The sequence below is a fragment of the Lynx rufus genome, unplaced genomic scaffold (assembly GCF_022079265.1).
Source record: "Lynx rufus isolate CCGP_SWC_20201006 ecotype Redwood Valley unplaced genomic scaffold, mLynRuf1.p SCAF_5, whole genome shotgun sequence".
NCBI classification, from domain to species: domain Eukaryota; kingdom Metazoa; phylum Chordata; class Mammalia; order Carnivora; family Felidae; genus Lynx; species Lynx rufus.
Genome location: NW_025814867.1, coordinates 25,841,896 through 25,859,093, shown reverse-complemented (window position 1 = coordinate 25,859,093; position 17,198 = coordinate 25,841,896). Strand labels below are relative to the sequence as shown.

At 36.5% G+C, this 17,198-nt stretch overlaps 1 protein-coding gene across 5 annotated transcripts in view; it reads right to left on the bottom strand.

The window, feature by feature from the left end:
• The window catches only part of ANKRD28 (ankyrin repeat domain 28), a 200,480-nt gene that overhangs the window by 42,494 nt on the left and 140,788 nt on the right, over window positions 1-17,198 (bottom strand). For all 5 annotated transcript variants that reach the window (XM_047098956.1, XM_047098955.1, XM_047098954.1 and 2 more), the window contains 5 exons: window positions 17,052-17,139; window positions 11,664-11,806; window positions 8,143-8,355; window positions 1,232-1,310; window positions 200-314 (listed from right to left, as the gene is read on the bottom strand). In XM_047098956.1, coding sequence (XP_046954912.1) covers window positions 200-314; window positions 1,232-1,310; window positions 8,143-8,355; window positions 11,664-11,806; window positions 17,052-17,139 — 638 coding nt within the window. The remainder of the gene's footprint in view (window positions 1-199; window positions 315-1,231; window positions 1,311-8,142; window positions 8,356-11,663; window positions 11,807-17,051; window positions 17,140-17,198) is intronic.

The window sequence follows — 17,198 nt, the reverse complement described above, 5'->3', positions numbered from 1 at the left end:
CTATGCTGCCTTACCAAATGAAATCATACTAAACATCTATTGTAGCACATCATCAACACAAAGGGGAAAAAGCTCAAGCAATGAATACCATATTGGGCACAAAATCCACACTTCTACTTGAAATATCTAGAAAACTACAATTCACTGCCATCTGTGTTTCCCAGTCATCACAGCTATCAACGCTGTGTTAAGTACTTACTTTGCAGTGTCAGCACCACTTGTAATAAGAGTGTTGATTAGCAGCTCATGGCCGTACCTTGCTGCTATGTGCAAAGGGGTGTTTCCATTCTTATCCTCACAGTCGATTACAGCTCCTGCAATAAATAGCATACCATCAGATAGTGGACTAATATTAAGTCATATCTGTTACGTGGAAAGTAACATAAAACACTATTCAAGCATAAACTAATGAATATAGAGATCTAACTAGAGTTCATTCATAGGACATTTATTGGGCCAGGCACTGCAGTTATAGATCTTACACTTAAAACAATTTGGTAAACTAAGCATACGTTTTTGACATTTTAAAATGACAAAAGGGTTCTGGGGTCCAGTAAGTTTGGAAACCACTGTATTAAAACAAAAGTAAACATAGTTCTTTAGAGCAAGACGTCAGAGCTTTAATGTGCAAACTCCATGTGTCATCAAGATTGCAAGCAATGCTTCAGGAATTATTTGATCATGAAACTACTACTTTTTCTTTGCAGAACCGTAACAGCTATTATTTTGAGGACTACTAACAGTTGCTTGGAACACGGCTTGGCAAACACTAAAGTAATGTACTGAAGAGTTTTTATTTAAAGGTTTAGCTTGGCTAGTGCTACTTCAAATGCAAAAGAATATAAATTCAGAAAATAAATGAAAATCCTAAAAATAGTTCAAAACATTCAAAGGGGGAAAAAAGATACATGCAACAGAGTTTTGTTAACGTGTAATACAAACTGTGATGGAAAGGCAAAGTCTTCTATTCAGCAATGCTTCAAAAAAGCCCACACTAACTGCTAGAGAAATTATATTTATAATTCAGGGGAAACAAAATGAAAATAAATGAAAAACAAATTGTGAAAGATACATATACATGGCATTTTGTACTCTTTATTATTTGATTTTCATAAGATCTGAAATCAAATATTAAAAATATATAGACTGTTATAACAATTCCACAATACCATTCATTTTGTGGATGTTTTTACTACATGTAAGAAAAAAAACAAACAGAAATACTTTTTACCACTCTGGATAATGGTTTGTGATCTGGAGAATCTACCGTGGAGGGCAGTCATGTGCAGTGGGGTTTTCCCATCCTTGCTCTGAAATAATCAAATAAAAGAGATTTAAAATTATTATTACATCTGTCATATGTAATCCTTAGTTTTATTCTGAATGTCCTCTCACATCTTTATTTTGTAAAACTATTACTCAAACATTAAGTTTAGTTCAAGCTTATGGAGGCAGAACAGTTCAAGCTGTTCAAAATTAGGAACTTTTAATTAATTAATTAATTTTTAAACATTTATTAAAAAATTTTTTTTTAATGTTTATTTATTTTTGAGACAGAGAGAGACGGAGCATGAACAGGGGAGGGTCAGAGAGAGAGGGAGATACAGAATCCAAGGCAGGCTCCAGGCTCTGAGCTGTCAGCACAGAGCCTGATGCAGGGCTTGAACTCACGGATGGTGAGATCATGACCTGAGCCAAAGTTGGACGCTTAACTGACTGAGCCACCCAGGTGCCCCTAAACATTTATTTTTGAGAGAGAGCATGTGCACATGAGCGAGCATGTGCAACACAGGGGAGGGGCAGAGATGGGGACAGAAGATCTGAAGTGGGCTCTGCACCAACAGAGAGAGACCAACGTGGGGCTCGAACTCCTGAACCATGAAATCATGACCTGAGCCAAAGTCAGATGCTCAACTGACTGAGCCATCTAGGTGCCCCAAGAATTTTTTTTTTTTTAAAGTACAGATATTATAAAGCACAAATATACAAAAAACCCTCAATACCTACCATTTATAAAAAGCTATGCATGGTAGATACGGTATAATCTTAATATCTTTCCTATTTCATAGGTGGGTAAACTGAAGCACAAGGATGTTAAATGATTCAACCAAGGTCACATAATCAGTAGTGGTACAGCTAGGATGTGTTTCCCACATTTCAAAAATTCACATTGCTACAATTCTTTCATTCTAAGAAATGCTAAATCCCTCCTCAATAAAGAAAAAAATGAATATCTGGATTAACTCCACCACTATAATTCATTTAGAACACTTTATTAATTTGTTCATAATTATTGATAACAAATAGCTTTTTTCTCAAATGACTTAAATTAATCAGACTGGCTGTGCATGTATGTATTTAATATTCAAGTTCTGAAATTCGAAAGGACTTTGTCAAAACATGCAATATGACTGTAACAAAAGAAAGAAAATATTTTGCAATTCCTAATCCCTCAGCAATACTCAGCATACCTTCTGTGTATGTATGTTTATATATATATATATATTTTTTTTTTCTTCCAAACTGAAATGTGGCAAGTGTCCTAAGTTTACACTAAAACTGTATAATGCAGATCTCCTTAAGAAATGCTCCTGTCATAATAATGGAGTGTTAGACGAACTTCATAATTACTTATATATATTTGATTCCATAATTTTATATTAATTTTTTCAAGCAAACAAGCCATCCAATTGGCAATTTATCTCAAAGAACTTTCAAACCTTTGCAGGCAGTGTGTGCACAGGAGGGAAAACAAAACAAAACAAGCAAGCAAACAAGGTAGGCTCTGGAGTCACAATGAGCTGTGCTGAATCCCAGTTCTCCAGTTACCACAGCAAGATTTAGGAGAAACTGCCTACCATCTTGAGCCTTCACTTCTCGACTGACAGTGGACACAAATTACCTCTCCCTCATAGGTCTGTGGTACAGAATAAATAGAATAATCTTTGTAAAACACCCATATAACATACCAGTGTCTGTTATGTTTGGTGTTTTTATCAATGTACCAGTTGTTATTCTTTCAACCAGAAAAGAACAAAACAAAAAGTACAAAAGCATTTTAATAAAGGGATTCTAGTTTGTAGTATCTTTTCGAAATGTTCCCTATATAACATATCTTGATTTTTTAAAGTTTCTTTACTTTGAGAGAGAGAGAGTGTGCAAGCAGGGGAGGGACAGAGAGAGAGGGAGAGAGTGAATCCCAAGCAGACTCCGTGCTGTCAGCACAAGCTTGATGCAGAGCTTGATCTTACAACTGGGAGGATCAGGACCTGAGCCCAAATCAAGAGTTGGACGCTTAACTAAGCCACCTAAGCACCCCAACATATCTTAATTTTGTAATGTTAATTTTTACCTATAGACAGACATGTTTTAACAAAAGAAAAAAACAAAGTAAAAAAAAAAAAACAAACTAAACTGTAATATATATTTTGAGTGCATAAAATGATGAACTTTGAAATATAGCTAACATTTACATAAATAGTAAGCACTATGTTCCAGGCAGTTTTATTTTTTATTTTTATTTATTTTTAATCTTTATTTATTTTTGAGAGTGAGAGCAGGAAAGGGACAGAGAGAGAGGGAGACACAGAATCTGAAACAGGCTCCAGGCTCTGAGCTGTCAGCACAGAGCCCGATGTGGGGCTCAAACTCACAAAGCATGAGATCATGACCTGAGCCTAAGTCCAGCACTTAACCAACTGAGCCATCCAGACGCCCCTGTTTCAGGCAGTTTTAAAATATTTCATATACATTAGTCATTTACTTCTCAAAACCCTATGAGTTACATACTACTGACCTGATTTTATAGGCCATGGGGTTAAGAAATGTAACAAGGTCTCATAGCTATTATGCAGTCCTTTACTATATACTATAAGGCTATAGGTGGCACTGGATTAACATTTTTACTTTCTATATACTTACTGATTATAAAAAGTATTCCAAATATACTAAGAAAAAAATTCAGATTACCAACTGAAAAGTCCACCATAAGCCATGTTAAGAAGGGGGAGGGCACATTTATTTCCCTCTGAATTGGGGAGACAATGGGTAAATTTCTTTTTTAAGTCACCTTAACTAATTTGAGAATCAAATTAGGAGTTTTAAACAAAAAATAAAGATCTACCAACATTCTAAGAGTTGGTTTCACAGGTGACCATAAACAGCAACAACAGTCAGTAAGCCACACATACTACTTCCTAGATTTAAGTTTTAAATAAAATATTTCGGTATTTTATCTGACCAATATTTATTCTTAAGAATAAGGTTAAGTCGGAAGATACACATTTCAGTGATACAATCAACACAGTAGGGCTCATGTAAAGCAAGGTAAAAAAAAAAAACAGACCTATATTGCTTTTTAAACTCCATTCACTTTATCTCTATGCAGTACTTTGAAAGACAGCCGATTTAAAAACTTATAAATGAATAACTGAATAATTTCAAGCCTAAATTCACATTCCAATTTCTAGTCATCCACAAGTTGATCAGGGACAGAAACACCAAAATAGAGAGAGATGACTTGATACAGAGAATATGAGGGCTACACCAAGTAGAATCTTTTATAATGTAAGGCAAGTGTCAAAGCCTTATTAGCTTCTTAATCAAGCAACAATTTGATAGGCACTATATTTGGCAATGATAGGAAACACAGGTGTCTGGAATGAAGATATATTCTTGAATGAATATACATTCTTATTGGTTGAAAGCATATAGCTATCAATAATTTTTATATAATTTCAGATCTGGAAGGTACCTTAGAAGTCATTAACAACATGGGAATTGTGTTCCAAAGGAACTTAGCTAGAAGATAGCTGCACAATCGCATTTAAATGGGATGTCGTACATCCCTAGGCAAGATTAAGGCAACTTTTATGAAATCTATTTCTTTTTATCTTTTTTAACTTTTATTTATTTATTTTGGGGGGGGGGGGAGGGACAGAGAGAGGGAGAGAGGGAATCCCAAGCAGGCTCTGTGCTGTCAGTGTGCAGCCCCATGCGGGTTTGATCACATGAACCGTGAGATCATGACCTGAGCCAAAACTAAGAGTCAGATATGAACTGACTGAGCCACCCAGGTGCCCCTATGAAATCTATTTCTAAACCAACATCATAGGTTGTTGCCTTAAAATCTACTTAACCACCACATCTCAATTGCTTTGCTAAAAAATTCCCTTGTGGTGTATAAAATCCACCATTGGTTTTTTTCTAAATCAATAAAGAGGTAGCTTCAAATAGGACCACTGGTCTAAGCATTACACTGTAAGTGAGCCTCATGTAGGACTAATTCTCATTTCTATATTTCAAAAGAAAACAGAGTTAAAACAAATCACAAATAGAGTTAAAACAAGAGTCAGCTACATAGGCAATGACATATGAATCAAGTGATCTATCATCAAATTATATTCAATATTCATGTCTAAATGGCATTGTATAAATAAAAAGCCTAATTTTTACTCCTTAAAGACAGCACAACAGAAACTAAAACATGTGTCATAGCTAATGATATAGGTAAGCCATGATCCTTAATATTTCACACACAAAAGATAATTCAACTATAGTCACTTGATCATAAACACATCTCACAGAGACTAAAAATATTTGGTTGTGGGGCGCTTGGGTGGCTCAGTCAGTTAAACATCCAATTTAGGCTCGAGGTCATGATCTCACAGTTCATGAGTTTGAGCCCCACTTCGGGCTCTGTGCTGACAGCACAGAGCCTGGAACCTGCTTCGGATTCTGTGTCTCCCTCTCTCTGCCCCTCCCCAACTTGTGCGCAAGCACGTGTGCGCGCGCTCTCTCTCTCTCAAAAATAAACATTAAAAAAATTTAAAAAAAAAATCAGTTGTGATCTTTTGAGGAATGTTAAGACCTAATCTGTATTAAAAAATATTACTAGGCTTGGGGCGCCTGGGTGGCACAGTCGGTTAAGCGTCCGACTTCAGCCAGGTCACGATCTCGCGGTCCGTGAGTTCGAGCCCCGCGTCAGGCTCTGGGCTGATGGCTCGGAGCCTGGAGCCTGTTTCCGATTCTGTGTCTCCCTCTCTCTCTGCCCCTCCCCCGTTCATGCTCTGTCTCTCTCTGTCCCAAAATAAATAAAAAACGTTGAAAAAAAAATTAAAAAAAAAATATTACTAGGCTTTTGAGGAAACAATTAACAAATTTCTTTCCTTCACAAATGTTTAGATATTGTTCTGGTCCCCAATTATCCAAACAGCAGGAATTCTTCAAACCAAAACAAGGAGTTCAAATTTATTATCAAAAATTTTTAGCAATTTTTTAGATGATTAAAAAAAACTTTAGTATGTAATATGACTGAGAACTGGAAACTTGAAACATATATCAGGTATTTTAAATTTAAGCATATACGGGGCGCCTGGGTGGCTCAGTCGGTTAAGCATCTGACTCTTGACTTGGGCTCAGGTCATGATCTCCAGGTTCATGAGTTCGAGCCCCATGTCCGGCTCTGTGCTGACAGCACGGAGCCTGCTTGGGATTCTCTCTCTCCCTCTTTCCCGGCCCCACCCCTGCCTGCTCTCTCTCAAAAATAGAAAAATAAACATTTAAAAAATAAAAATAAAAAAATAAACCTAAGCATATATATAACAGTTCTTTATGATACCTTATATCATATCCTTTCCTTCCTTAAGTATAGTACGCATAAATTTTGTCCTGTAGCTGAGAGGGTAATTTATAGAGCAAAGACCTAATTATATATGGACTTGCTGCTATTGCAGCTGTCAGACAGGAAGTCAGTGGCATCACTAAAGGCTTATCTAAAGTCAAGAGACATAAGAAAATGGATTCTTTTCTCTACCAGTCTGAAGGACACTGGCTCATCATACCCACAAAAGATGAAATCTTAAGAAATTAAAGTTCTGAAAAACACATTTTAAGGTTCAATGTTTTCACTAATCTGAAACAGTTCAATTTTTTTTTGTGCTTTTCTTTTCTTCATAACACAAGATATGGACTGGCAAATACTCAAATAATGAACTGATGAATTAACACAGAATCAATGAGAATATCTTGGAAAAATCAAAATGATGATTACACATTATAAAGTAGTGATGTTCAAAACTGTGGCTGCATGTGGCTTCTCATAGAATTATATACTGACAGTACATTTATCGGGGCTCCAGAATTCTCACGTATTTCAAAATTCAAATGCTCATTCCTAAAAGTAACTGTAACCAAAAAACAAAAAAACAGCTATTCCTTACATGTAACACATTGATACTGGTCTTTCAATTTTTATAAAATTGAAAAAAAAATTGAAAACAGAAATGTTGAAAGATTACTGTGAACACCCATATACATAGCACCTAAATTCTATCACTAATATTCTACTATAAGCGCATCATCATATACCAGCATGTCCACCCTGCCATCCACCCAATTATTTCATGTTTTTCAAAAGTCGCAGATATGTCTAAATAGGTTGGTATGCATATCATTAATTAGGGTTCAACATCAGCTTGGTGTGTTACCTCCTAAGGGAAAATTTATAAGCAATGAAGCACATAAATCTTAAATGTATTATTTCATGAGTTTTGACAAATGCTTATTTATATAATATAAAGCCTGTCAAAATATAGAATATTATCATCACCCCAGAAAGTTCTTCTATGTCCCTTTTTCATCAATCCCTCCTCACAGGGGCAACTGTTTTATTTCCACTACAGAATCTGGAACCCAATATAGATGGAATTTCATCTGTTCTAGAACTTCATATAAATGGGAATAATATATATAGTCTTGTGTAAAGCTTTGACTCAGCATATTTTTTTTAATGTTTATTTATTTTTGACAGAGAGAGAGAAACAGAGCATGAGCAGGGGAAGGGCAGAGAGAGAGGGAGACAAGAATCCGAAGCAGGCTCCAGGCTCTGAGCTGTCAGCACAGAGTCTGATGTGGGGCTGGAACTCACAAACCATGAGATCATGACCTGAGACGAAGTCAGACGCTCAACCAACTGAGCCACCCAGGCGCTCTGACTCAGCATAATATTTTTAAGATTCACCTGTGATCTTTTGTCTATCAGTATTTTGTTCCTTTTTATTGCTGAATGGTATTTGTTATCGATATTGTTTTAAACACCCAACTCCTAAATACTATAGTATGGATTCTGATTTTATTTCATACCTTCATATTGACATCAGCCCCATTGCCTACTAGAAGCTCTAAACACAACGCTCCATGTGTTGATGCAGCAGCAAAGTGCAAAGGAGTAAATCCTTTTTCATTCTTTTGATTTACATTAGCACCACAGTCTATAAGTTCATTCACTACAACATCTTGTCCATTATAGCAGGCTACATGAAGAGGTGTATTTCCATAGGCATTTGGTTCATTCATCTATTGGAAGAAAAAAAATCTCAATGTTATGAAGCAGTCTTGCTTCTTGCTTCAAGAATGAAGGTTATTTTAGCACTGTTGTGGTTGCAATCAAATTATTAAAGTGAGAAACAAGGATAAATACACAGATAAGGTTTATAATCATAAAGTTCTTTTAAAATAATGAATATTCACAAAAGCATTTTGGTGTGAAATAGATTTTGTACATTCAAGGAATATAATTTATACATACAATGTCTGCTTCATGACAACATTCAATGATTTCGAGAGAGAGATTTTAGGAAAACGAAAACTAAACGTATTTCTAAAAGCTTTCAAAGTAAGGGACAGTTGTAAGAGTTAAATCTAAGAATCATGACAAATTAATGCAAACTGAAAATTCTGAGATATACTGAATAACATGCATATTTTCAATCTTTTCACTTGAAGTTATTAATGAAGATTAAGATTTTAAACAATGAGTGGCATCTTTTTCTACTTCATTTTTGCAACAAAGTTGGAGTCTAGATATTTTCCAGCCTTACATGTTGACGTTGTAATAAAATGAATGTGTTCAAACGAATATGCTCAATGTTGAGAAGTAATTCTTGCAGCTCGTTTCTTTTTCATTTTGTTTCTAATAAAATAGGTGAATGCTTTATAGTTTTTTTTTCGTTTTTTTTTGTTTTTTAGAGACAGAAAGCATGTGAGATAGAAAGCATGTGAGTGGGGGAGAAGGGCAGAGGGAGAGAGTAAGAATCTTAAGCAGTCTCCACACTCAGCCCAGAGCCTGATGGAGGCTTAATCCCATGACCCTGGGATCATGACTTGAGCTGAAATCAAGAGTTGGATGCTCAACCAACTGAGCCACCCAGGTGCCTCTATATGGCTTTTGTGTAAAGAACCAGACCTTTGTCCAAAGACATATATGGCCTTTGCCCTTGTCTTCTGGGAGGTAATCTATGGCATACTTGATAGAAGGGTCCTTTATTTAGGGTGGGAGCTGGCTACACTGGATCTCAGAATAGGCTTGGCCACAGTCAATAGTGTAAGGGCAGGATCTGACCATGCCACATAAACCAACTGTGTCATTTGAGGAGAAGGGGGAGCTTTGGCGCTGTTATCAGTGGACTTGGAGACTGAAATCAACCATGTGGGTAACTGATCAATCAACCAATCACACTTATGTAATGGAGCCCCAATAAAATCTCTGAAAACAAAGCTACGGTGAGCTTTCCTGGTTGGCAAATACCATGAGCATATTCTCATATACTGATGCTAGGAGAGTAGGGAGTCCTAACTTCATCAGGAGAGAACAATGGAAGCTTTGTGTTTAGAATACTCCTGGGCCCAGCCCTATGTGTCTGTTCCTTTGGCTGATCTTAATTTGTATCTTTTTGTGTAATAAACCATGGGTATAATAGTTTTCAGTAAATTTTTTGAATCCTAGTGAATTATCAAACCCGAAGGTAGTTCTGGGCAACACTCCAAACTTGTAGTTGGTTGGAAGTAAGGGTGGTCTTGTGTGGAGACTGTGCCCTCTAACTTTGAAGTTGGCCCCAACTTACCACAACTCTATTTTACACTTTCTTTTCTGAAATCTCTGGGAACAGAAACTGAAGGAAGTGAAAAAGGAACACTTAACTTTGGTCAAAGTACCTAGATTTCATCACCAAAAGCTAAGACACATGGAATAGATTCCCCTCAGTCTCCAGAACTTTGAGAGATTGAATCTGTTGTTTTAAGTCCCTTACTTTATGGTAAATTGTTATGGCAGCCCTGGGAAACTAATAAATTATGCAATTGGAGGCCACATGTCACTAAACAGCTCTAAGTCTGACCGCTTATTTTGAAGAATGCTCTGTCACCATGGTTTACAAATGTTATTCTACTGTCAATAAAAGAAATTTTAAAAACTGCACTAGAATGGATGTGAAACAGAGCTATAGAACTGCTGAGCTGAAATAAAACTTCTATCTGTTCATACTCTACAGGACCCTACTTAACAACATTAGGATTTTTGCAACTTCTCACAATCCTGACACATTTAGTAACTATTTGCTTGCTTCAGGCAGTGTTTCATATAATCCTTAAATTGAGTCTATTCAGCTCCACAATTCTGCCTTGCATTCTTTGTCCAACCAGACTACCATTTACATTTTATTGTTTTTATAATTGATCTAAAACACTTCCCTCTGAGGCAAACCATAAGACCCTCTTAAATACTGAGAACAAACTGAGGGTTGATGGGGGAGAGGGGAAAGTGGGTGATGGGCATTGAGGAGGGCACCTGTTGGGATGAGCACTGGGTGTTGTATGGAAACCATTTTGACAATAAATTATATTCAATATTAAAAAAATAAATTTTATGTGAAACTAAAAAAAATAATAATAAAAAAAATAAAATACCTCCCTCTGGCAGAGCCTAACCCTCTCTCTCCTTCTAATTTGTTCTTTAAAAAAAAAAAATATATTTTCAAGAGAGAAAGAGCTTGAAAGAGGGGAGGGGCAGAGAGAGGCTGGGGACAGAGGATCTGAAGCAGGCTCCACAATGACAGCAACAAGCCCGACATGGGGCTTGAATTCACAAAACGTGAGATCATGACCTGACCCAAAGTCAGATGCTCAACCAACTGAGCCACCCAGGTGCTCCCTTCTAATTTGCTCTTTTTAATCTATTTTGAACAATCAGATGAGTTTGTCAAAACTGTACCTAAAATAAATATACTAAGAGAGGTATATAAGCACAAGTGCTTAAAGGATGGCCTGTGAAAGTGACAGGCATTCTTAGCTATCTCAATTCAGAAATCAAATACATTCTGATAAAGCAACAACCCTCCTAACCAAACAGATTTATACAGTAAGGAACACTTATAGTTGATGGGCAAGAAGCCTTGAGTTTTCCTGCCTAGCTCTTGCCATTATTTTGTAATGTGAACTGCTACAGTCATTTAATGGGAATACTAGACTAACTACTAAGCAAGTAAGACTAACAGTAGAACCCAGCCATTTAGGAAAAATAATCCAGGTGTGTCTGATCTGCTCATTTCCATGGCTAAAATGGAGCTACAGGGCTTGAAATATGAAGCAGAAAAACCTGCATCGTCCATTCCCCTTTGGAATGTACTTTACCTCTTAATATACTTTGACTAATTACATGATCAGATATTAGTGCACTATTATTATGTAAAGAACTATAAATATCTAATTAAAAGACAAATATTATTGTATAAAATTATCTTTTAAGTTTGAAATAAATTCTGCCAACGAGGTAATCACAAACATATAAAATGCCTCCTTCATTTATACTGCTCAATCTATATACCTACATCAACTCCAAGATCCAGAAGGTACTTGACCACGCTGATCATTCCACTAGAGGCTGCTGCATGAAGAGGTGTATAAGACTTCTTATCCTTGCATGTCACTTCAGCTCCATGTGCCACAAGTAATTTCACTACTTCGATGTGACCTGAAAATGTGTTTAAGAGAAAAAAATAAAAGCAGAGGAGCATATGGAAAATATGAAATATAATCGTGGGTATCTTTTAAAAAAAGGTAAAAATGCAAATTAATAAATAATGCATAAGTCACCAATAAATCAAGTTATAACCAGAGAAAGGATGGAAGAAAAAGAAGTATTCAGATAATTTCAATAAATCTTGACAGCGGTAAGTAATTGAAAACTATTGTATTTAGTATTTTATCCGGTGACAACCTTACAATCTATAACCCTCCGTTTGTCTAGATCTTGATTTCAAGGTTGTTTTAACACATTCGAGTTTTTTTTTTTTTTAATGTTATTTACTTTTGTGTGTGTGTGTGTGTGTGTGTGTGCGAGAGAGAGAAAGAGAGAGAGAGAGAGAGCGCAAGCGGGCGAGAGGCAGAGAGAGGGAGACACAGAATCCAAAGCAGGCTCCAGGCTCCAAGCTGTCAGCACAGAGCCTGATGTGGGGCTAAAACCACGAATCATGAGATCATAACCTGAACCGAAGTCGGACACTTAACCAACTAAGCCACCCAGGCACCCCAACACATTCAAGTTTTGAAGTTAGCTTTTTATGTCTGATATAACACATAAGTTTATGTCTCTCTGCCTTAGTGGAATCTTATACTTGAAAATCTGGGAGTGACATGGGCTTGGGTTTCTTTAAAATGTTACTCTTTAGAACATGTGGTTAAAGACTTCTTCTCCCCTATTACTTCCACCAGATGTCTTTAATCAACTTAGTTTGTTATTCACCTTTGTATCAATTAGGATAGGCTAGGTTATGTGTGCTGTGGTTAAAAATCAGTTCCCAAATCTCAGTGGTGTTTTATTTCTCATCATCACCATGATTGCTTGGCCAGAGGGCTCTGCTCAGTCACTCAAGGACCCAGGTTCATATAGCTGACACCACCTTGCATGTGGCCAGCCAGTACCAAAAGGAGGAATAGACTGCAGAATCTATCTTGAATCAGCAATTAACTGCTCTGGTCCAGAGGTGATGCTGCTATCAATTCACTAGTCAGAACTAGTACCAGGCCCCACTATACCATACAAGGAGGCCAGGAAGGGGGACATGTATCCAGAAAGAAGGAGAACCACTATTCTCTTTTTATATCTCCTTGGTCTTTATCAGGTTAGATTATACAGCGCTTTTTCCTCCTCCCATAATGCTTCCCATCCTTGTGCCTTTTTTCATGGGATTCCTTCATTGCATGGAATGTTCTGCTTGGATGTCTCTTTCCAAGGATTGTTACTAACCCTTGAAGGCCCACATCAGTTCCCATCTTCCCTGATCAACCCCGTTATCTCTCTTCCCTAGAAGCCTTATAAGCCAAAAGCACTACATACCTGTAAATACTATCTAATAAGTATATAATACCTTCTGATGGTTCTTAAACTTGAATCATTATTTATTTAATTGCCTCTAATTACTTTTATGTATTAGCTTCCCAAATATATATTTTCAAAGGCAAAGGTATATTCCACAGGGCTGATAACAGTGTTATAAACAAATAGGCACTCAAATATTTGTTAAATAAATTGTTCATGACACCATTTTTTTATATCCCTTCATAGGGAATGAATATGTAAAGTTAATAACTATAAAAATGAGGCTTTCAAACATAGGCCCCTCTTCCTTGACAAAATTAGGCCAGGTTATAAGATGCACAAAGAATCAAGTAGATTTAATTGTTTATATGTAAATTACCAACTAAAGTGGATACTTTCAGCTATTTTTGCCCCATCTCAATAAGAAATCTCTACCATATTTTTAGGAAAAAAACCAAAGGAATATCTATCAAATCATTAGGTGCCAAATCAAATGTAATTATCACATAAGAGTATCACCTGGCCCAAAGATCACTCACTACACATTACCTTCTGATCTATGGCTCTAGAAAGAGAGCTACTTGCATTTATTGTAACGTGTGAAAATCAGTACCTAGAAGCCTCACACATAAACATAGCTTTTCAACTGGGCAAATGCATATTATTCACTAATACACCAAAAAGAAACAAAGTTCTCTTGATGTTTAAGACTAAAAGGCTCATAATACTAACATACTAGAAAAACTGTTCAAAACCAAAACATCATTCATATAAATGGCACAGAACGTATTAATTGTGCATATAAACTAGTAGATGCCAGGAAGTATGAACTTCTCCTAACATCAATAAAACTTGAAAAGGGGCTACGCATAGGCAAATTTACAATTTTAAAACTGACAAATACTTATTTAAGCACATTTCAGAAATATGGATAAATTCCTTTAACTGAACCACTGAAAATATGAAAAAAGGGGCCTCTCCACAGCCAGTTTGAGGGTGACTTATTTAAAAGGAAAAAGGGAATAAAGTTCCAGAATGAAATAAATGATATTTGTTCTACCTACATTGTGGCCCTGGCCAGAACAAGTACGTGTCCTCCCTGTCAATTTATAGACTTATGCTACCAGGAAGACTAGATTTCATGTAATTTGTCTAGGTGTAGTTTTAGAAAATGGCATTCTTTGGACATGTATAGTATACATGATTTTACTTGAAAAATTCCCTGAATTTTTCTTTTGTTCATGACTGTGTAAAAATAAGGAAAATGAACTGTGATCAGAATTTGTAAGTCTTTATGAAAAGGAAAGGAAGGAGAAAAAAATACTATTTCATATTCATTCAAATTATGCACTGCTTTAAGAAGAAATTCGGGAATGAGTTGCTAATCAAGGTAATTAATATTTATTCAGTACTTTCTATGTCAAAGTCATCATGGTAAGGTGATTTGAGGTAGAACTTGGCTGAATATTGCTAAAAGTACTGAAAGCAACAGAAAAGATGAGTGTATAAAAGGGATATCAATGGAGGTTCACAGTCAGAGTGAACATAGGGTAGGGAGGGGGATATGATGAACTCTTCGGGGATAGAGATATTGTTGCCAAACACTGACACATAATTCAGTAACAGCATAGGGATAAATGGTAGAGCCTAAGAGAAGAGTAAGGGGAACTTCAACCAGGGGATAGAAGTCCAGGGCAAATAAGAAGTTTGTGAGAAATAGATTATAAGAAGACTACATGTAATTTTAATGTCTCTTTCACAAATACTGACAGATTCTCTGAATATAACCCTAGTAGGGCCAAAGACCTGGACACCGGGCTTATCTATTAGACCAGTCAATAGCTCCCTACTTTTACATGTTTAGCTCTCTTTAATCCTGAATGCTTAGAACAGCTGAACAGTTTTAGAAACTATGTGTCAACATTCTTCTTCTTCCATGCTGAAAGAGATAGGGAAAGGAGAATTATAAATCCCTGAATGTTTATGCTCAAAAATTAAATGAGGCCCAAGAAACACAGAATACCTTTTTTAATCCACAACTGGCCTGAAAAGTGACATTCAGTGCACCAAAGAAAACAAAGCTATCAAAGGAGGGCTCCTGAGATATACACACCCAGCTATTCTGGGAGCTCAATTAGAGGCAACCCACAAAATCTGCTGGCCTTCAATTTCATGAAAACAACTGCTTAGTTAATTCTTAGCTTAATTCTTTGGAGGTAAGAGGCCTGATGAATTCTGCTTCATGTTTAAACCCTTTAACATAAGGTGTACCAAATCATTCAGAATAGATGCTCTAAAACTATCTGGAAGGATAAGCTACAGAAGAATATTCAGAAAAGTCCCCAAGACTTAAAATATGAAAAATAGACAGGCTGTGAGGAAGGGACTTCCAGATGCTACAGGAGACGGGCTTCTGGATGTTTTACGTTCAAGTTACAGAAGAAAATTGCCCATGATATAACTAGAGGCATGAATCTCTGGTGTGAGAGAAATACCAGAAGCCCAAATGTTCAGCATCTGGCTTTCAAAACAGGGACATCTGACAAGGATATTAACCTTCAAGAACCTTCATTTTTGATCATTCCTTATACTCACACTAAAGGTCAGACTTGCTATTCACTATGGATTCTGCTGCTTTTGGTTTTTTCTACTACAGGCAAAAAATGCTGGACCTTGGGGTTATCTACACAACTGGTTTGAGCTCATTTATTTTCTTCCAATGTCATATTTTACAATTTTATATAGTTTTAAAAATTAATAATCTTCCATCAAATATTCCTTTAATTTTTTATTTTTATGTCAGAAACAGGAAAAGACAAAACCAAGAGCAGGGAGTCCTGAGGATAAGCTATGCCTATAAGAAGGGTGGCTAGCTAAATGTCTTTGTAATTAGGTAGTATGCATGGAAAATCAGGGAATGACTCTAGTATTACACATAAGGTGTCAATCCATATGTGATTTTTCTTAAGCCAGAGGAGCCAAAATAGCAGAAGGAGAATTATAACCTTTTGCAGAGAAGAGAAAAAATTCTGAGGCTCCATCGCTACAAAGGGAGGAAGAGTGCTTTCAGTTTTATTTTGAGAAACTTGAAAAATGAATGTCTATATCCAGCTCTTCCTCCCAGAGGTACAACCCTAGCCTTGTAGGACTTGCAAGGTTCGTGGCAGGTTGTACTTCCTCTATACTTAGAGATTTACTTCCACCTGCATGGTTTTAGCACCCACAAGCCTGTTCTTTTTGTGCACTTAAAAATATCTTGAGGTAGGCTCAAGATCTGCCTGCACTCTAGCTGTCCAAGTCACCTTAAGAACCAATTAATGTTTCTGTTAGTACTCTGGTTGCCTGGTTTTGGGTAGTCTACCCCAAGACTGTTTTCCCACGAGCTCTGTCAGGTTGTGGGGTGCAATTTTGCAAATCCCAAGATTTTTCAAGAACATATACATGTCACAGCAGAAAAGCCTACACTCTAAGCCTTAGTTTCTTTCTGTGAAATTACTGTTGTAGAAATCAAACACGATGTTGCCTATTCAACCCAGTGGCCCAAAATAATAGGCTTCTTAAGGCATCTTCATAACTTCTATCTTAATATTCCCATGAAAACAAGGATGGATATAAGAATGGGCTTCTAGTAAACCACCAACTAAGATTATGCTTCCCAGACTTGTGTCTAGGATGTCTCTCCCTTTAAAAGTAAACAGAATTATTTTCAAACAGCTTTAAGAAAACTGGACCTGAAATGTCCCCCACTACCAGGCTGGGTCCACTTGGGCAGCAAATTTAGATATGGTGTAACTTCTCACTATCCTTAAAAACAGATGTTATATCAAATGCAAGAACTAAAATGTACAAATTTTCCTGAATACATAATGTCAAAAAATGAAACTTAAAACATACATACCCATATATGCTGCCCAATGAATTGCCCGTCTATCTTTCTTGTCAAAAGCATTAATATTGGCACCTCTAGACAAGAGTAGTTTGACCATCTGTAATAAGAATAAACACAGTTTCATCAAAATTCAGAAGAAGAACTGTTCATGAATAT